Below are 20,672 nucleotides of genomic sequence, written 5' to 3'. Positions count from 1 at the left end.
ATCCCAATTTCCCACGCTGCTGGTGCCGTAGTTGGGAGGCTGCCTCACAGCAGAGCCATCTTTCTGTCATTTTTCCCATCAATTGTCTTTCACATCTGCCAATCTAATGATGACCGGCTTAGGTTGACCCTGATTCTAGGCTTATTAACACCCTCGTGCTGTCAGGCTCAGTGATAGATGGCACATCAGCCCTTGTTTTATTTCATGTAGTGTTCCTGTCGGCCCCCCATTACCCCACCCCAGCTCTCATCAGTTTGCTGTTTCCAGCTCACCTTGGCAGAAGAGACTCATCTCTGCAGTATCTGTGTGAGCTGGGGAGGATGGGACAGAGGGTTCCTTCATGCCAGCAGTTCTTAGGCTTTTGCAGGATGGACAAGGCAGTGTGCCATTGTACTACCCTGAAAGGGATGGTCCAAGCCCCCCATGAACCAGCTCAGTCATCCCTGCTGCAAGCTTCACTTGTTCCAGCTGGGTTGATTTTCTGCCTGTTCAGTGATCTGAACTCGTTCATCGAGGGCTGCAGGTGAGCAAGGGAAACAAAAAGGAGCAGATCTGCCTGGAAACCAGTGGTGACAAAGGTGCAGAGTTGGGTGATGCAGCTTGGCTCTGGGTTTCAGCCCTCTGCAGAGCCCCTGCTTGTCCAGCTGCCTCATGCCAGGGACTGGAGAAGGACGAGGGGCTTGCAGGACAGGCAAGGAAGGCATTGGGATTCCCCTTTCACACATCTTGTGCTCACTGTTGGAGGCCATGGCCCTGCCTGGAGAGCCTTACTGCTCCTGCAGTACCAGGCCAAGGGCAGGGATGTCCTTCACACTCTCACACTGTGCATCTCATCTGCTGGTTGCAGGGTGCCAAGAAGCTCTGTCCTCAGTGTAACACCATCACGTCTCCTGGAGACCTTCGGCGCATCTACTTATGAAGGACCCAGCAGGAGGGCAGGACCCAGCTACTCGGCTCAGCTCACCACACCCAGGGGGAGAAGAACGACCACAACAAAAAAAAGACGTTTTAAAATTTAAAGAAAAAACAAACCAGAGACTCCAGACATGGACTTGAGGATACAGGAGCAGTGGGGAGCCTCGGCTGCCAGGTCCCGCAGTTTGAGACCTCCTTCAGCATCTGCAGCGGGCAAAACCAAATGCTTTGTTGTGAAGCCCCCTTTTTTAGAACCAGTGTTCCCCGTCACCCGTTCCCTGGAGCTGGCTTTGCATTGTGGATGGCTCGTGAGCCCTCCTTTGGACTGTGCTGTTGACCACTCTGCCCCCAGGAGACTGGGGAAGGGACCCTTCACAGAAAGATGTTAAATAACCTGTAACTTGTGTTCCTTGATCAGTTTTTGTTTTTATTTGTTTTGGTTTGATTTTTTTTGTTTGGTTCTTTTTTGGTTTTTTGTGGTGTTCTAGTGATGACTAAAAGGTTTAAAGAAAAAAAAAAAAAACACACCCAGGCAGAAATGAAGCACATGTAATATAGATTATATATGTTTACAATGTTGTGTATAAATGGGATAGACTCAAACATTACATACTAATAAGTTTCCCTTTCTTTTCTTTGGGTTGTATTTTTTTTAAAGAAGAAAAAAAATGAGCAGAGAACATTAAACCCATATTTTTCTTGGTTCAGCAAAGTTTTGGCATTAAAGTCATTAGTTTAAAAAAAGTATATATATACATATATATAATATAAATGGTTTAATGTTCTGTGGTGTATATTTCCTCATTCAGATATGAAGTTAACAGCTTTTAGTAATGGCTGTAGCATTGCCCATAACTTACAGAACTTATGGGGAGTAGAGGAGGTGGATTTTTGTCATTAGTTGTAGCTAATGGGGCTATTTATAATAGAATCGTTATCCCCAGAAAGACACAGCTTTTAGCTCCTCACCGGGGGGCCAGGCAGGACAGGGGGAATCTGGCTCAGGCCCCTTTATCTTTCCCAGCTGGGGAAGGAGCAAATAGTGAGGAGCTGGAAGGAGGGAGTCTGTCAGAGCCCTGCCCTCTCCCCTGGCTGGGAGTGCCTGCTCGAGGGTCTGGCTGATGCCTGTGCTCCTCCAGCCATAGCCCCTTCCCCTGCCCTGCCTGGCTGTGCTTTCCTCCTCTGGGCAGCATTTCCTGCCTGAGGATGCCTGGGCTGCTCAGGATGGTGCTGAGGCAGGACACTGGGGATGGCAGGGGACAGGATGGTCCTGCTGGTGGCTTTGCCCAGAGACACTCAGCCATGCCCTTGTGGGGCTGCCTGGCAGAGCTGTACAAGCCCTGCAGAACCAGCCCTGCCCTGCTCTCACTTCCCCCAGCTCCCACTCTCCTGCAGCCTGCGTTTTTCCTAAGAGGTTTTGGCACTAGGGCAGAGAGCCAAGGCAGCCTTGTCTTGTCCCCACTGCCACTCCCAGGGTCCAGCAGAGACACTCTCAGCTGGACCCAGAGGTCCCCCACAGTCCCTGCAGTCCCTCATGCTTGTCCCTGTCTCCCGCATCCTCAGCCTTAACCAAAGCTGCCATCTGGCCTGGTTTTTTTGTTGTTCTTTCTTTTATTGTCGGGATCCAAGAATCAGATACTGACCCATTTCCCAAGGCCTTGAGACTCCACGCTGTGTATCCCTGCCACGGCTTCCTGGGCAGTTGTGGGGTGCCAGCTCCCCATAGCCAGAAGACAGGGAGATGGGAAAGCTCATCTGCCCCACTCCTTTCCAAGCAGATCCCACCTGGCAGCACAACACAGCCGGGGCATTTTAAAAGAGTCTGGAAAAAGCAGTGGATGAGAGGTTGGGAGTTGGATCCCCAGCGCTGCTGGGGTGTTTCCAGAAAGGGAAGGGCTGGGTAAGCAGGATGTGTGGGGAGTGTGACAGTCCCACTACTGCTTCCCTACCCTGAGCTCTTCTGCAGAGAACAGCTGCAGCCTTGGCACCTCCCGACTGATTTCAGAAGGATCCCACCGCACCCAAAAAAGCCCCAAATGAAATTGAAGGAGCTGTTATTTCATAAACATCTCATCATAAGGTGACAATTCCTAATTGGGAGTTTCCTTTGTGTCCAAGCTCATATCTGTGTGTGGCTTCTGAGACCAGAGAGCTGCAGCCTCTGCTCTGTGCCAGCAGAGCTCCCGGGAGCCAGAGGAAGCCGGGGCACCCCACAGGGTCTTGCCTTCACTGCAGGGGTACTGCAGGCAGGGGCTGTCACTGCGGGGTAGCCCTGCAGCCAGCAGCACAAGGCAGGGGAAGGGCAGGCACGCACAGCTCAGGCTGGATTTGTAAAGGGAGAAACCTTGCAGGGCACATCGCTCAGCTGGGAGTGTGCTGGTGTTAAAGTCTCAGAGATGGAGAGCGTGCAGCCAGGTGGGTTTGAGAGACAGCCAGGAAGGGCAAGAGGGTAGGAGGCCCCTACCCAGCCCTTCCTTGGGAATAGCCTAGCTCCCTCCCAGGGCCTCTCTGCCAGGTGTTGTGGACCAGCCGTGTGCTTTATGTACGTATGTGTAAAACCATATGTAACTAGTCATTGGTTCTTTGCTTTGGGGTTTATTTTTGGTAATTTTTTTTTGTTTAAATTGTAAAGCCATCCCCTGTTTTCAAGGGGGAAGCTGCAGGGGAAAGGCTGGGGAGAGAGGCATCCCAGTTTGTAACAGGCATCCGCCACTTCCCCTCTTCTGTAATGAGTTTAAATGATTTTAAAAAGGAAAAAAAAAGTGAAATATCAGAGTTACCTATCTTTGCCCAAAGAATCCCAGTTGCACAAAGCGATATTCCGGTGTGTCAATGATTGTGTGTCAGTGTATACTATACAAAGAGGTACTTGTCACTCCCGTTTGTAAACTACATTTGACATTAATTAAACAAGTATAAATCTTCTCGGACGCTTTCTGCTTCTCTGTGTTTCCCTTTGCAGGCGAGGGGCAGCAGAGACACCACCACACACCGCAGCCCCTGGATGTGAATAATGTCCCAGAGGGGCATCCTGGGCCTGTTTGGGATGCAGGGACAGATGCGGGGGATGCTGGGATGTGCGCCAGACCCCACCACGGGTGGGTTTCCCCAACTGGTCCCCCCGCAGAGGCAGGAGGGCAGGGCGAAGGGCACCCCTCAGGGGACACCCCCATAATGAAGTCTCATCGGCTGCGTTGGTGGGGGCAGGAGACGCCCAGCCCCAACAGATCCATACATCCTGCATTAGGGGCCTCTGGTGCAGTGTAGGGTTACCCCAGCCCAGGGACGGGGAGGCTGCTGGGCGGGGGGGGCAGAGGTCGGGTTCCCCCCCGCACACGGCTGGCGCCGACGCTTTTGGTTTACAAACATTTTGCAGATGGGTCAATGGGCTGTTCTCAAACCCCTCCTCATGGCTCTGTCCCCCAGGGACGGGGTGCTGGGGGGGTCCCCAGGCTGGTGGGAGGAGGCAGCAAGGATGTCAGGGACCTCTTTCCATCTGCTGTGGCAAGGAGAGGGAAAAGGTGGGATTTGGCCACTTTTTTGGCTGGAGAGGAGCAGCGAAGCATCTCAGCCCCTCTCCCATCCACTTCCAGCCCAAAGGTGGCCTGAGGCCAGGGCGAAGGGCAGAAACCCTCCCTCCCTCTCCACCTACCCCACAGCAGGCTGCTAATATTTTATTTAAAATATCTTTAGGAAGCGGAGGACCGTGATGTATCGGATATATTGAGAAAATGCTAATGTGTAATAGCGTGTGTCAGGGGCCTCGTTCATCACCCCGCGCCGCCTTCTGGGGGATCCATATCTAATTAACAGTAATGAATGAGGGAGCCCACCTAATGACAGCCCGCCAGTTTGTTATGGAAATGAGGCAATCCCATTAGGCAAAACACTTAATTAAACAAACTGCTCGGAGTGTAGGCCAGTGCAAGATGGGCACAGGCCCTTTAGGGAACAAGGGGGGGCCCTGGTACCCAGCCCTCCAAATGCCAGGTTGGGGGCATAGAGGCTGCTGCAGCCACCAGAGCTGGGTGCCCACAGCCAACTCCGGCAGCAGGAGGCTGGGGAAGCTGAGAGGGATCCACTTGAGGGGGTCCCAGTGGGGAGGGGGCAACAGGGCAGTTCACATCTCCCTCTCCTCTCTCTCCTTAGATGGGCTCAGAGGCAGCAGAGGCCAAACACAGATTTCCAATCAAACGTGTGTACTTGGCTCCTGCTCTATTGACACTGAAGCAAGAAGGGCTCAAGGTTAATTCCTTATCAATACCCTATTGTCAGCTCATCCATCATTCCACGGGGGCAGGGCTGCCCAAGCTCTCCCTGCCCCAGCCCCCATAGGTTTGGGAGGGTGACTGAAGGATGCCGTGCCCACATAGCCTGTCTCTGATGGTGCTGGAGTGCACTTGCAGCCATATGAGGATGCAGAAACGAGAGAGGGGGGTCAAATTCAAAGGGAAGGGGATGGAGGGATGCTCATGCCCCAGGCTGGGTGAAGGAGCTGTGTGGGTGTGCTGGACAAGGAGGCATTAGGAGACAGATCAGGTGGTGGCTGTGGGCCCCATTTGTGCTGTCCTGTTTCCTAATTGCATCCTCAGCCCCCAGCCCTGTGTGCTGGGAGGTCCTGCCAGCCTTTTCAGAAGAGCAGCACTAAGCTCAGCTCCTTTCCCAGGGCTTGGGGACTACAGGGAACCCAAGGGAGCTCCAGAGTCCTGATACGTGGAGCTCCCAGAAGTTGGGCCATGGTCTGCTTGATCACACTATTACAGATATTGATTTAAAAAACAGATAGCCTTCCCTGGGTGATGGAGAGGGAAGTGCTATGACCTGGTCCGCTGAGGTGAGAAGGGCAGGAAAGCTATTCCTGCTGCTAGACTTTTGGTTTTAACAATCAGTTAAAGCTGAGGAATGGGATCTAGTACAAACTCCAGAGGCAGGCAGCCCTAGGGAGGGATGCTATTCTGTATTAACTCACAATCTCTAGTTCGTGTCTCTGGAGTTAGTTCTTGCTGGTCTTTTTCCTTGCCCCAAGAGGAGACCTTTTGCAGGAGATGCTCTCAGGCACTCAGGAGTGCTGGGCTGAGCTGGGCTGTTGGGGTCTTTGCCGGGATGCGCTCAGCTGTTTCCTACACTAGAAATCTCTCCATGCGGGAAAGAGGGGTCCTGCTGCCATCTCGTGGAGCTGTTCCTGCCCGGCACGGGGCTCCCGCGGGGTCTGCACAGCCGCCACCTCCTCCACGGGCAATGGAGACCAGCCTCCCTCCTGCATGTTTTGGGATACAGCACGGGCTTGGATTGCTTGATTCCACCCCGTCCACTCCCACTTTTCCATCAATGGCAGAGCTCCACACATATGCCTCCAGCATCCCAACATGCATGAAAATGGGACCTCAACCCACACACCTTTAAAACACCTTTATGAGGTGTGGGCACAGGTCAGTCTCCACCCAGGAGCCTAATTTGCATTACTCACGCTGCAAGATGTTGCCCTAGCTCCAAACCTGAACCCTGGCTGGCTGGATCCTGCCCTTGGCTTGCCCAGTTCCCTACCACAGCCTCCCCCAGTGCCACAGGGAGCTCTCCCAGCCCTGTCAGGAGCAGCTGAGCGCCCTCCAGCCCAGCCACACGGGCCACTCTGACCACTAAGTGGTTTTGTTTTCCAAAGCCGCCCTGTAACATCACCACACACCTCTGGGGAGAGAAGGCAGCACAGGGGAGCAAGCCAGGAGTCAGTTCCCTCACAGGAAACACTCAAATAGATTTTGTTACTGAGGGAAAGTTAATTTTGCTTTACCACAACTGAGGTAGCCAGCTGTGAGCATCTTCCTCTCCCAGCACTGCTGGTGTTCCACCTACACTATTTCACAGTCTGCACATGAGGGCTGGACTGCAGGAAAACAAGCTCTGGACCACATCCCACTCCCTACCCTCGAGGCAAGTCCAGGGCTGTTGCATTTTTTCCTCCCAATGAACAGATCTGCAGTGCCCCTCCTCCCCGTAGCTCATCTCAGAGATTTACCTGGATTTGCCAAGATATCACAACCTTTGGGCTTTCAGTGTTCAGGCTGAAGCTCTTTAGGAACACCGGCTGCGCCAAACCGTGACAGTTTAGCAAGGATTAAGGGTCTGAGGCTGGGTTTTTGTAAATCCAGTAGTGCTTGGATCAGTTCTCAGCCATGTGCCTTCAGGCTCCAAGTTATTAACCTTCTGTTTCAAATAAGCCACAGGAATAGGGAGGGCAGGAAGGTGGGGGCACACGCAGTACAGGAAAGCAGAGGCCAGCATCTCACACAGCGCTCACAATCAGAATTAAAACTTGCTGGGACTCAGAAAACAAAACCACTCAGAAGACTGATACTGTAAATCACTGGCTTGGCAAAGATCACCCTGCTCTCAGAGAGCTGTGTACACAAATCACCTAGGAATTTCAAGTCACTTTTGCAGCAGTGGAAAGGCCTGTGAGCACACTCCTGTTGGCAAAGCTCGGGACACCTCTGACTGCAGAGCTGCAGCAGGCAGCTGGACAGTGGGGCAGCAGGGCTGAGCTGGGGAAGTGGCAACACCATGCTGGGGAGGTGAAAGTGAGGAAGGAAGGTGCAGCTGACATGTGAGGCTTCTCCCAGAGGAAGCCCTCACCATCCTGTCAGGCAGGGGCAGAGGGTTTAGCTCCAGCTCCTGCCAGCCATGTTCTGTAACAGCCCGAGTCCTTAAACAGGAGAAGTTCAACACCCACAGCAATAAACAGGAGCAGGAGATTCCCAGGAACAATTGTATTAATTCAGAGGTGTATATTATGGAGTGTTTAACTGATCTGTAAATACTGAACCTGTAGAAACCAGCATGAGGGCAAGTGCTGGTTAAATAACTTTTATCACCTCTGTTCCCCAGGAGTGTTCACAGTGCCACGAACAGGCTGGATGCTGAGAAACCCTAGCCCAGACCTCTGAAAAGGCAGATGAACACATCACAGCTCAGGAGTTACAGCACTAACAGCACAAACCAGGGCCCTGCTTTAAAAAGCTGGGAGATCTCTGATGGGCTTTCTGGAGATAGGGGACCATGCCTGGATTTTACAGGTCCAAACCCTAGAAATGAGAATTTCTCCATGAAAAGGGGAAGGCTGAAGGCTCTTACCACAGAGTAGCCCTCACACCCCACTGTCACAGTGGGAGCTGGAACTGGGATCACACCTACAGAAGACTGGGTCCCCAGCAACAAGCTCCTGTGCCTGGAGAGAGTTTTCACTTTTAAAAAATAAAAGACAAACCAGGTCATCAGGTTCTTTTCAGTTAATTCTCACTTATCCCATATACAGCCCAAGCCTCCCTCTAAAACCATGCCCACCAGGGGTTATTCTGTGACAAATGAGCATTGTCACTCTAGTCTGCTACGAGCCAGCTGTGTGGTCACCACGGCCACTCACCCTGTGCTTTCACTTCTGTGAGGTGTTACAGTTCTTGTGTTAAACTTCCAAATTATTTTAGTGCTTCCCAAGGACTTCCCCCTCTGCATTTCAGTCTAGAACAGCAGGAGTTTTGTAATTGTGGATGACAGCACCCCAAGGGTGGGCGAGAGCAGCACAGCTACCCCCTGGCAGAACCTTTTGCAAAACTCCTCCTGCTGTTTAAGTGCCTACCTCTCTAGGGCAGTTCCTTGTTCAAGCAGGCCCATGTCACAGCCCTCCAGAGCTTCCTCCTGGCAATTAAAGTTGGCTAAACTTGTTCACCATGTTATTAATTAGCTTGACATACTGTGACAGAACATACACATATCAGCAGGCTCTTCTCTGTCTTTATCCCCACTTCTCCCCCAAATAAACAATAAAACCTAAACCCAAACATGAAGTAAAGTGCAATGAGCTACTTTTTCACTAGGTGGAAGGAATTAATTTCTTGTACACGTTGCATGGACTGCAAAGACTGATCATCTGAAGAGAGCATTATGGACAAAAACATCATTTTTCATGGTCATTTGTAGGCTGGAGGTGATTTAAGAAATACCCAGTATAAAGCATAGCTCCAAGAGACAGTTGCATTTTCTTCTGCAATTCCACCTTTCTGTTTCTGGGGTCTGGCACAGCTGTAATCCAAAAATTTCCCTGAATATCCAGATGCAAAATATAGGCTGCTTAAAGACATACAATTAACAAATAAGTAGCTCTCCAAGAAAGCAAAACTACTCAGTAGAATGCACAAAAGACTGGAAGGAAGAGAAAAAAACACTAGACACATTCAAAAATGTTAGTTTAAATCCTGAAGAACACAAAAGTTATCACAAACATTTGAGCTCCCACCAAGGATCAGAGAGCTTTGACTGTTTTATCTCAGCTATTTAATGGAACCAGAGCAGAGTCTGGTCATACTGCCCTACACACACCTTCTCCTGGTCTCACACTTGGTTTCAGGGCCTGATCTGTAGCAAGGAGAGTACGACAAGAGCTGAGATGCACTGAGAAAAGTAGAAAGTCCTGCAGACTTGTCTCTGTTTGCTCATTGCAAGATAAAAGAAATAGCAGAGAGAAAAAAAAACAACAAAACAAGAAAGACATGGAGGAGCTGTATTGTAAAATTAATACAAGCAACAGAACATGCACCTGGGACATCAGGGACAAGGAGACAACACGGAGAGCCGAGAACAAGAAGAGACAGGAAGAAACAAATAATACTCAGTGTGAGATTCTGGTCTGTGACACCTTGGTAGAGCACATCAACATGAACCATGACAGGATTTCACCTTCAGGACTTGGACTTTAAATTAATCCATATCTACTGTCTGCTCCAACGTGGCTGGTCCAAAGGCCAGGCTGGAGGCTTTCAAACTTGTAGACAGTAGGGGAAAAAAAACCAACAAAACAAAAAGGAAGCCTCTACTTTCCTCAGTTCAAAGACACAAAAGCAAAGGAGGTGACATTTCCCATCAGAGCTGAGCAAGGAGCGGCAAACACTGCAGGTGGTTAGAGCACTAAGGAGGCGAGGCCCCGACACAGTCAGCCAGGAAGGTGGCGCAGAGGCTGCGGTAATAGGTGGGGTACACCCGCATGTGGCTGACGTGGGGCGAATCTGAGAAGTCCACGGCTCTCACAGGAACCCCGAGCTGCTCCCGGGCACTGGCCATGAGCTCAATCTCGCTGGCCTTGATGATGAGATCGGCCTGGGAGTAGAGGTAGAGCTCGGGCCAGCGTGTAGGCGCTTTCAGCAGGGCGTCGAAATGGCTCTCGTGGAGGAAGCGGGTCAGGGGGTACAGCAGGACCCGCAGCACAACGGCCATGGTGGCAAAGGTGAACAGCAGGAGATACTTGAGCAGCACGTTCATGGAGGCCAGGACAGTTGCCAGGGCACGAAGGGCTCCTCGCAAGTTTCTTCTGCCAGGGGCGCTGTCAAAAATGGTGCCGGCTACCCTGAGGCTCTGGAAGGGCGTGTGGGCGTGCAGCGCCTCGAGGATGTAACGGTACAGCATGACACCACCATTGCTGAAAACGTGGAAAAGAACCGGTCTGTTCTCAACTCTGTAGTCAAAGAGCAGCTCCAAGAGTCGCCTGGCTGGGGTCTGCAGGGATCTGATGCCAAAGGTCTCGGAGAAGAATATCATCCTCCATGGAGCTGTGTAACGGATGACCGTGCAGCCCTGAGAACAACAGAAAGTGACCCCACACACGTTTAAGCTGTGCTGCAAATTACAGAGAGCAGGCAAGCAGCAGTACAAAGAACATGAAAATTTGGGACAGGTTTGCAACAGAAACCACAGGGCCAGAAGAAAGTCTTAGTGTCAGCAGCAAGGCACTGACATGAATATAGATTACATTAATCATCATAGCACACAGTATTATGAAAAGACCTTGCAGTGGCAGAGGCCTGGCTTTGGTCAAGTCTGAGCTCCTTTCAAATCTTGTGCTAACTGGCACAACCCCTGGGGACACTGCCACCCACTTTTATGGGTGTTAATCCTCATCCAGGAGAAGAAAACCATCTCCCTGATTCACAAACCTTCAGCATCAGCTGTTTTGGTAAGCGAGCCTGCTCTGGTACACATCCAGCTCATCACACTGAAGCAAATATAAGAAGAAAGAGGAACTCTTCCTCTCCTTGGGTGCACTTGTTTGCAGCTGTCTCTGAGACTCACCACCACCAAACACCAACATGGTTTTTGTAGACCTTCCTGAAACACTCCAGCTGTGCAAAGAAGGAGCTCTGGCTCAAGGACTCAGAACTCTTGAGCAACTGCCTTACATTTAGGTATAGATTTGGAAACAGGATCTTGGAGGAGTTTCAAAATAGAGCAGATGGAACTACATTTATGAATGCTTTAGACCTTTTCTATAGCCTGAGCTCCCTACACTGACAAGGACAAAGCAAAGTCACCAAAACAACCCCCCCAGAGCTCCCTAGACAGTGAACAAGTTAGAAGAGGACACCAAGTTCTCAAATCAAAACCTTCTCTACCATCTTGCCATGGCTACAGCCACTTCCTCTTAGTGAGCTAAGAAAACCCATCCTCTCCTTTCCCATTTCTATGATCTTTCTGAGGGAAAACTATTTTCCAAGAAGTTGTCATGCTGCCCTGTAACGTGCTCCTCATCCGCTCAGCAGCATCTTAAAGCCACTTAACAACTAATTCTTCCCTAGATCAAGCCAATTAATGACTCCTGCACTGGATTACACATTAACAATAGACTTGTTAATGTACAAACTTTACCGCCTATAGTTGGAATAGATTTGGATAAATACAATATTCCCTGTATGCTGACCAAGAAAAAAAATTCTAATGTTTCACTGGGTCCCCATGCTACAAGCTGGGGTCATTCCAGTAAAATACAGTATTAGAAAGGAAAATATCATAACTTAGGGAACTGGCAGTAGGACAGATCTCTCTAGTTCAAACACGAGGAATTCCTAGTGAGCAGCTATGACTATCACAGGATGCCTGTTTCACAGACAGGATAAAATTAATTGGGCTTACAGCATTTAGATGAATCATTTTCACAGGAAGGAAGAGCCAAAGGCATGACAGATGCCAGTGTGTTCTGTCAGTTCCCAGCCCAGCCTCACCATGTCTGTGCTGTGGCCTAACAGCAAGCAGCAAACACAGAATCTTTCCCTGCATGTTTACCTGCTTGGAAAACTAACACAGTTCACGTCATTCCTGAATAATCCCAGAACTTTAAACGCCTTAAGATACTTTAGTGAGTCACACAGCAGCTGAAAGTTTCTCCAAGGAAGCATTTCTGCCTTAGGGGCACACACAGAGGTGACATCAGCAGCTGTTAGATAACACTGTCCGGGCTGTGAGAGACGAGGAGCTTTCAATGACAGGAGAACTCTCACTCACTCCCCATGAGCCAGACAAGAGAGGCTTCAGAGAGACTTTACCAACAGACAAAAATAAGGCCGTTTCACAGTATGACAGTGTCATGAAGACACAGACAGGCCACTCACCTTCTGGCTGTAGACTGCGCTGTATTTGGCCAGGTATTTGTCCTGGCAGCCGGCCCAGCCCAGGAGGATGACCACGGGCTGGCCCTCGGCAGGCCGTCTGTCTGTGCTGCCTTCTGGAACAGACCACAAGTGTTACAGCAGCTGCCCTCCAGCCGCCCGAGCAGAGCTCACAGCAGCTCGCCTGGTTACTAAAGTTTAAAGGCAATAGTGAAGCAAGTATGAGCCTGACTGCTCGCTCAGTTCCGAGCATTGCCTCACGCCGCTTTCACTCCGTGGGCGTACTGCACAGCCCAGCTTCAGCCCCTGCAGCTCCCACCGCTCTCCAGTGCCGCAAAGCCAGCACCGAGCTGCTCCCTGCGGGGGGCGGCACCGCTCCTCCCGCGTCCCGGCGAGACAGCGGCGGCTGCTGCCGCTTCCAGGGAACAGGGGAGCGTCCTGCCCTGTGCTCCAGGCGCTGCCAGACACCTGCCGGAGCACCAATGCCCCACGGCTCCTCCTCCCACACCCCAGCGCTCTCGCCCCTTCTCCGCCCGCCCCGTCCCCGCTGTCACGGTGTCCCCGGTCCCGCTCGCCCCCGCACCGCGGGCCTGTCCCGGCTGCAGCTCCACCACGGCGCCCCTCAGCCCGCGGGTGCCCATGGCCGCGCACCGGCCGCCGCTTCCGCCCCCTCCGGAAGCCCCGCCCACCTCCTCACCGTAGCCAATGGGAAGGGAAAGCGCCCACCCCGCCTCATCGTCCGCCCCGCCCCCTGCCCGCCTCACACTTCCTTAGCAACGCGCCCTTAGCATCGACTAAGCGCCCCGCCCTCTGGCCACCCATTGGGCAGCGGGAGGAAAGTCTGGCAGCGATTGGTTCAGCCGTGTGTCAGTCATTCCGCAGGGTAACCGCCCCCTCGGGGCAGGGGCGCGGGGCTGAGGCGGGCGGGGGCCGCAGGGCCGGGCTGAGGGGAGCTGTAGGGCCTGGAGCGGGGATTGCAGCCGGGGGGGGCTGAGGGGAACGGTAGGGCCTGGAGCGGGGATTGCAGCCAGGGGGACCGGGGGATACGGCGGGCATGAGGGTGAGAGGGGTTGTTGGCCCTGCTCTGGGTGTTTGGGTTAGGAGGGGCTGTGGGATGGTGGATTCCCTGGGGCAGGGCATGCTGAAGTTGCAGTGAATCAGGTGGGGATGGATGCTGGGGGCAGTGCAGGGCCCGGCTGGGATGGGGCAGGGCTGGGTTTGGGGCTGTGGCTGTGGGGCCACAGGAAGGACATACGGGTCAGAGACGGCCCAGCAGGACTGTGGGTTGAGGGGCTGGGGGTGTTGGGGTACACTGAGGAAGGTGCACTGGGCATGGAGGACTTGAGGCGTGCCAGAAAAGGGTAAACCTGCCAGGGAAACAAGCCCTAAGTTCTGCCTGAGGCTGGGCACAACCTTGATGTTGTAAGATGCAAAGGTAACACCAAATCACTGCCACTCTGCCCTTCCATGAGTCCAAGGCCATCATTCCCTGGCAGCTCACACCCGGTGTGACGCTGAAGCAGCATCAGTGTGTCTTTTGATCTCAATCTGATGATTAAGCAGGACTCTGGATGTAAAGAACTGCTGAATTGCCAGAGACAGTTCCTAAATCACTGGTTTTTTTTCTTGGCAGGAGTAAAGCCCTGCCCTGACCCAGCCTTGTTTTGATTATTAGGCCCAGTGGACTGGGTGGCAGCCCAGCACTGTTGACAGCAGAGTTTGAAGCCAACAACCAGGAGTTACATGTTGGTGCTAGCACTGACAAATGATTCAGGCAAGTCATTTAACTCCCCTGAGTCTGTATGTTCCCATATGTAAAATGGTCATAATAAAAACATTAATGTACATTTTCAGGGTACTTTGCAATGTTGGCTTAAAGACTCCTATGTCAGCAAATGCTGTTATTAGAGCAGCCAGAGACAGACACCACTCATCCTCTGAAGCCATGTCATTATTGTTTCAAAGTTCTTTCTTTTTTTTCCCCATAGATGCATAGGCAAGCCCATTGTATCACTAAAATCCTCACGTCCAGAGGCTGGTGCTAGTATTTCTAAGTAGTGGGGGGGCTTACTGCAGCATTACACCACCAGCATCTTAAACATAAATACAGCAACCTTAATTTACAATCAATTTTGGGATGTTTCAGACTGTAAAGTTCTTTTAACTAGATCTCTGTTGAAGACAGAGGAGCACTTTATGGGACTGTAAATTTCATGCAAACAGTCTCTGTGAAATACAGATTCCCCCTACACACGAGCTGTTCTCTCAATATCAATCATATGCCTTGCAAGTAATGTTTCACAAATATTCTGTAAATCACAGGAAAATGCTTGCAATAATGTGAAATATGACTTTCACTTGACTGTTTCAGCAGAGGCCCCTAACAGGCCATTCTCCTGTCAGCACTAACATTTGTTATGGCTAATAACATTTTCAATCACAACTATTTTGGGAAAATGGATTTATTTTAAACCTGCTTCCCTGCAAAGGAGATCCTGAAAACGCCCTGCCAAGGACACAGATGCCTTACAGAACACAGACCGTTAATTCCCAAATGAAATTTCATCTCATCCTAATTCTCAAACATTGTTTCTTAGCCAGCTTTTTGAAGACTTTACTTGTTTGTTTTTAGGCACTGAGATACATGTTCTTGTCTTAGTGGTTGTTTTCAGTCTGGTTCAGGTAAGAGGAGTAGAAAGTTATTTTTGAGCAGCTATCTTGGGGATATTTTGGAACTGATTTGAAATTTTGCTCCAAATACTAGGAGAAAGAGCTTAAGAACTTTGTAAATGGGAAATTGGTAATCTTGATGATTTGTATTACATTGAAAGGAACTTCTTATTCTGAAACACAAAGATTTATGCTATTTTAACTCTTTTTGACAATAAACCACACTTAAATAAAACATAAAATGGTGCTTTTGTTAGGTAGGAAGCCCAAGAAGTGCATTAGACAAGGTATGAATTCCTTTCTTATCCTTAGGCACGTTGATACAGCTTGGTGGAGGGCAAGGCACCTGTGTTAATGCCACTGTTTGTGACCTTATCCCTCAGATCCTGGTGTTTAACTGTGAGGCTCCTTGAGACTGGTCAGTGTCCTCCAGCCAGAATCATGCACAGCTGTGGGACTGCCACACAAATGGAAGCTCAGTCCCTGATATTCCATCTCCCTAACTAAGTGCACCTTCACATTTGTCAAGCTGCACTAGGGGATATCATACTGGGCCAAAAGTGTGCCAAAGACACTTGGAAAAATGTAGATTTCTTTATTTAACACCTGTGTGAAGAAATAGAAGGAAGTGCAGACAAGGGATGTTTCTGGAACTTCTGTCTTCTTGCTTATAGCTCTTATCATTTTAGCTTTTCTTAGATTGTTTAAAAACATGCCAGGAAAATTAAATAGGGAAAAAAGGGAGCAAATATCTGTCATGCTAAAGGGTGCCAAAGCACTGTCCCACTGCCAAGGCCAGACACATGTTCCTGGGGTGGATGGCCACATGGCTGTTGCTCCATCACGTGTGTGAGGGCTGTGCTGCTGTGCTAACAGGCATTTATAGCCCCCTTGACCCTGTCCCTCCCCATAAATCCATACCTATTTCTGCTCTCATTTCACTCTATTTATTCCCTGGCAGGTCAGATATGAGACGCAGTGTTCATATCATGAGGCTAGTGAGAAACAGGGCTGGGGTAATGGGTAACATCAAAATGACTTTATTAGCAGAGCAGAGAAAAGAACTGTGGTGAAACCACCTGCCCAGGAAAATAATGTCAAGTCTGTCACAGATTCATTGTGCAGCTTCAGACATATCAGGAACTCTCCTTTTGCTAGTTTTCCTATCTATGAAATGAGCATAAGAGAAAATAAGATTAAATTGTTACTAATTGCTTTCATATCATTTGCCAGAGATTTAAAATGTGATTCTAGTGACAATTCATTTGTACAGTCTTTTTTCACAGACCTTTTTAAACTTCTTTCTCATTTTTCTCTAGGCAGAAGAGATCATGGCATCTGTCAAAGAGCAGGAAGCCATTAGCCATCATGGTTTACCTGCAGGAATGGGATAGTGCCCACAAAGTTGCTCAAACAACTGCTGCATCCTCAACAGCTTCATTAAAACAAGGCAGAACCAGAGCTGCGGCCGAAGTTCCCAGAGAGACAGATTGTTTCTGGCCCACCTAACAGTGTGCCTCAGGATGCTGCATCTGTTTCCTTGGACAGCTGGAGGTGCTGTGGTAGTGAGATGGAGAGGATGGGCACGGTCTCGACTGAATTTTTTTTTAAAGAATAAGCTTTTGTACAGAGACATCCATATCCAGCCACATTCTGCAGGCTGAAAAAACACCCTGGTTATCAAAAGATGGAACTGAAGGGAAAGCCATGTAACCCATCTCTCAGGAACCTAGAATCAGTATTCTTCTCACATTTGGATGAGAAATGCCTCTGCCTGCCTGTAAGAGGACAGTCCATGCTCTTGTGCAGAGACAGTATCCAGTTCAGACCTCTACCCACTGCAGTGAGATGGGAGGTGATGGCTCCCAGGACATGGCATGCTGGCAGAGGAAGATGGGCTCCAAGGCAAGTGACATTTCTGTCCTTGTTCCCCTTATTCTTGCAGCCTTGCAGCCACAGATACCTTACTGAATTTCTGGAAAACAGAGGTGTCTTGATTCCTCTGGAAATACTGAGGCTGAACCACCTGAAAGAAGAGGACAAAAGAGAGTTTATAAAGCTGCTGTTGCTCACTGGAGACACTAGCAGGGGGTATAAGGAGCTCGTTTGTGAAAGCTGTGGTATGCAGCATGTCCATCTGTGCTTTGTCCTCATCCAGGCAAGGATGTTCTCCCTGACCTCTGGCCCGTGCACCTGCTTGCTGCACTGAGCCATTCCCTTCCCTCTGCCTGCTGATGGCATCTCTTTCTCTGCACAAGGGTGTAAGCCCAGACCAAGTTCTTAAATGCCTCCAGCACAGCAGAAGGTCAAAAAGATGCACAGGCTCTGCTGGACTCTTTGGGCCACAGCAACCCCAAGTACCAGAGGCAAGATTCCCAAGGCCTCGAAGCTGTGGTGTTGTGTACCTCCCCCCAAGCCCAGCACGGGGCTCTGCAGACACTCAGGCTCATGCAGGTGAGGAGTGGGTCTTGCTGGAGGCAACGGGCAGTGTTACCACCTGTCCCCACCCCTGCTCAGCCAGGAACTGTGCCTGTCTCCTTGGCATTCTGGCTGCACCGGGTAGCCCTACTGCCGGGAAGAGAACAGTTCTCCAGACTGTGAAGACTGTCCCTGTCACTCTGCCCTTTTCCCCCGGGATATGATGGGAGATGTGCCCGGTCTGTTCCCGGAGCCCAGGCTGGGTGTGCTCTGCTCAGTACACCTGGAGGTCCAGTACCAAGGTAAGATCTGCCTACCCACCCTGGGCGGTGTGGGGTAGCCGGGGCAAGTGTGCCGGGGGCGAAGGGCGGGCACAGGAGGTCTCCGTCGAGCATCCCTGGGACCCCGATCCGGCCTGGCTGCGACCGATACGGGGCTGGGCGGGGCTGAGCACCTTATTAGTATTCGGGGTAATTTGCATACCCAGGGTGCACCGCGCGGAGGTGCCGCAGACACGGTAAAGTTCGGGCCGCCGCTCCCCGGTACCGCTGGTCCGGTGCCAGGCTGAGCTCTGAGCGCTGCCGGGAGAACGGGGCGAGGCGGCAGAGGTCAAAACTGGGGGCAAGCGGTGTCGCTGTATCTGAGAGAGGAACAGCCAAGAGTAGCTACCTGCCGAGTGCGCTACTGGGGCATACTCTGGTTTCTCTTCAGATCGTATAAATCTTTCGCCTTTTACTAAAGATTTCCGTGGAGAGGAACAGGCACGAGTGTCGAGAAATTTTTTGAGGCTCCATTTCGGTGGAGCTATCCCTACTCTGGTTAAAAATAGAACAAAGTGTAATTCGTTCCAAAGTTGCTGACCTTAAAGTGTGTTAGCAAGGGGGGATATATGGGAGTTGTTGTGGGGCTGAAAGCGCCACCTACGCTGGTCCCGCTCCACGCAGCACGGACCCTGCGTTCACGGCGCCATCCCCACCACCCCTACCCCCGCCCGGGCGGCCGCCTCGCTGCCCGTGTCGGGTCAGGAGATGGCCGTGACGGGGCGGGGATCGGGAACTCCTCCTCCTCCTCCTGGCCCGGGCGATGCAGCGGAGCAGCTGCGTGCCCGCGATTCGGACTGCGGGAGAAGCGGCAGCCGGGGACCTGCCCGGCAGTCCCGGGCACTCCAGCCCTCCCAGGAGGACAGGGGTGGTGTTGGCGCCCGCTCGGAGCTCAGCACCTTGCGTAGGACCCCTACCGCAAGGCCCCCTCTCTGTCTAGCTCCCATCCGTGGCGGCGGCGTATGGTGGCCTTTCCCGGAGCCGACTTTTTGCCTCTGCGCGGCGTCTTCTTGCCGTGGCGATGATGCGACCAGACCCGAGCGCCGCGGGGTCCTTATCCGCTCCCGGCTCGCTTTGTCCCCAGGCCCCGCTTCGCTCCCCCCGCCCCGGCAGGATCCTGGGCAGGAAGCACTGCGCTTGGTCGGGGCGGGCCGCCCCCTCTGCTTGGTGTGATCAGCATCCCCGGGATGCAGGGCGGGCATCACCGGGCCGGCCCCGCCCAGCGCCGCTCCGGGCTCGGGCCAGCCGGGCTGTGGTACCGGCCGGAGCTGGTGCCGAGCCGGGCGAAGCTCCGGAAGGAGTGGGAAGTAGGGAAAGGAACTGAGTGAGGGTCGCCGTGTCTTGTGGGGCGGCAGCGGGCAGTGGGCATATGTGCAGGGTGCAGCATGGCTGTTCTCCGGTTTCTCTTCAGATCATATAAATCTTTCACCTTTTCCTAAACGTTTCCGTGGAGAGAAACGCGTACGAGTCCTACGAAATTTTTTGTGGCTCCATTACGGTAGAGCTAACCATTTACGATAAAGAAAGAGCGAATGCTGAGCGCACTGGGGTGAGTTGTTAATAATTAATTGCGGCAATGGGGAATATAAGCAATCCCTAGCGGGTCGGACTGTGGGGATAATGGACGTGCTGTGGCACCGACGCCAGCAACACCAACCCGCCCCACCCATCCGCGCCGCCGGCTCCTCCCGCTCCTTGCGGCCGCCCCGTTCCGGGGCTGATTTGCATGCCCATGGTGCCCAGGGTGCTCCGCGGCCCCGCCGGTGTCCGGGGTTGCGGCCGCTGTCCCCCCCGGGCTCTGGGGACTGCCCGGCGTGTGCGGCCCGCGGGGCCGGGCCGGGCGGGGATGCGAGTCCCAGATCCGCGGGCGGGCTGTTCTCGCCCTCATCTATGGGGGGTGCAGCAGACGGGGGCAAGGTCGGCGATGAAACTGTTGGTATACTCTGGTTTCTCTTCAGATCGTATAAATCTTTCGCCTTTTACTAAAGATTTCCGTGGAGAGGAACAGGCACGAGTGTCGAGAAATTTTTTGAGGCTCCATTTCGGTGGAGCTATCCCTACTCTGGTTAAAAATAGAGCTGGAAGTCGCGCTGTTATACCGTGGCCGCCTAGGTTGTCCAGCCGATGCGAATGCTTAGCGTCCGTCATCGCCTGCAGGGCTCTGCCTTCTCCCTGGCAGATAGGGGAGGTGCAGGGCGCTGTCCCCTGAGGTGAGGGGCGCAGCAGCAAGAGCTGCCCTGGTCCAGCACTGATACTGCCCCGCAGGCCTCCACAGAAGTGCTGAGGGCTGCTGTTGAGGATGGTGAACAGTTTCAGCTCAGGAGTGCAGGCCACAGTAGCCCAGACTGCCTGAGCTGCAGCATGTGCACAGATCGTTATATGTAGCCACAGTGTTTCCTGAAAAACTACATCCATCCTCCTTTCATGCTAGCAGAGTAACTCCACCTCTAACATCTTAGAAGTGTTTCAAAGCATCATTCTCTCTTTCCTAATGGTCCACATACACACACAGCTACACTTTGGCTGAGAGAGTATGCTTAACAGGCAGCTGGCACAAAAGCCATTGCGTGAGACACTGGAGCAGAATCCACAGGACCATGAAAAGAACTTTAGAGAAATGGCATCCTTTCAGTAGGAAAGGACTGGGACATGTTCCTCCCAGGAAAGACTCACCCATTCACCTCTGGCGCTCTCTCTGCTGAGTATCCGAGCTCTGTCAAGGCTCCAGCCCTAAGATGGTTGGAGATGGCTGCGTTTGGGAATGAGGCAGAGTCACTGCCTGCGGGTAGAAGTGCTCAGACCCTCCCTGCTCCTGCCACTGGAACTGGCTTGAAATTTTATTTATAGAGAGATGTGAAATCTGACTTGTGTATTGTCACCCTTGATGGCTGGGCCTGGAAGCAACATATGTCCTGCACAGGCCTGA

The 20,672-nt window shown here is 51.9% G+C and overlaps 2 protein-coding genes and 3 non-coding genes across 11 annotated transcripts in view; 4 read left to right on the top strand and 1 right to left on the bottom strand.

Moving 5' to 3' along the window:
* RNF220 (ring finger protein 220) overlaps nt 1–3,840 on the top strand; it is a 217,715-nt gene extending 213,875 nt beyond the window's left edge. For all 6 annotated transcript variants that reach the window (XM_030953260.1, XM_030953261.1, XM_030953262.1 and 3 more), the window contains one exon: nt 848–3,840. In XM_030953260.1, coding sequence (XP_030809120.1) covers nt 848–919 — 72 coding nt within the window. In that variant the 3' untranslated portion in view covers nt 920–3,840. The remainder of the gene's footprint in view (nt 1–847) is intronic.
* A 5,204-nt stretch (nt 3,841–9,044) lies between these two features.
* Nucleotides 9,045–13,008, bottom strand: TMEM53 (transmembrane protein 53). 2 transcript variants are annotated; one of them, XM_030953570.1, is made up of 3 exons: nt 12,922–13,008; nt 12,342–12,454; nt 9,045–10,533 (listed from the first exon to the last, which is right to left on the bottom strand). In XM_030953570.1, exons 1-3 carry the CDS (start codon nt 12,977–12,979, stop codon nt 9,871–9,873), a joined length of 834 nt encoding a protein of 277 aa, XP_030809430.1. In that variant the 5' UTR covers nt 12,980–13,008; the 3' UTR covers nt 9,045–9,870. The 2 variants fall into 2 exon arrangements, with proteins under 2 accessions (XP_030809430.1, XP_030809431.1); XM_030953571.1 differs by having other exon boundaries at nt 12,342–12,451; nt 12,922–12,990.
* Nucleotides 13,009–18,117: 5,109 nt separating this feature from the next.
* Nucleotides 18,118–18,232, top strand: LOC115906659. Its single transcript, XR_004060943.1, has one exon. It is a non-coding gene; the product is annotated as a U5 spliceosomal RNA (small nuclear RNA).
* Nucleotides 18,233–19,137: 905 nt separating this feature from the next.
* LOC115906660 lies at nt 19,138–19,252 on the top strand. Its single transcript, XR_004060944.1, has one exon. It is a non-coding gene; the product is annotated as a U5 spliceosomal RNA (small nuclear RNA).
* A 432-nt stretch (nt 19,253–19,684) lies between these two features.
* LOC115906658 lies at nt 19,685–19,799 on the top strand. The gene has a single exon (XR_004060942.1). It is a non-coding gene; the product is annotated as a U5 spliceosomal RNA (small nuclear RNA).
* Nucleotides 19,800–20,672: the final 873 nt, after the last annotated feature.

The sequence above is a fragment of the Camarhynchus parvulus genome, chromosome 8, assembly GCF_901933205.1.
Source record: "Camarhynchus parvulus chromosome 8, STF_HiC, whole genome shotgun sequence".
Taxonomy (NCBI): Eukaryota; Metazoa; Chordata; class Aves; order Passeriformes; family Thraupidae; genus Camarhynchus; species Camarhynchus parvulus.
Note: the sequence above shows the minus strand (reverse complement) of the source record. Positions and strands in the feature narration are given on the sequence as shown.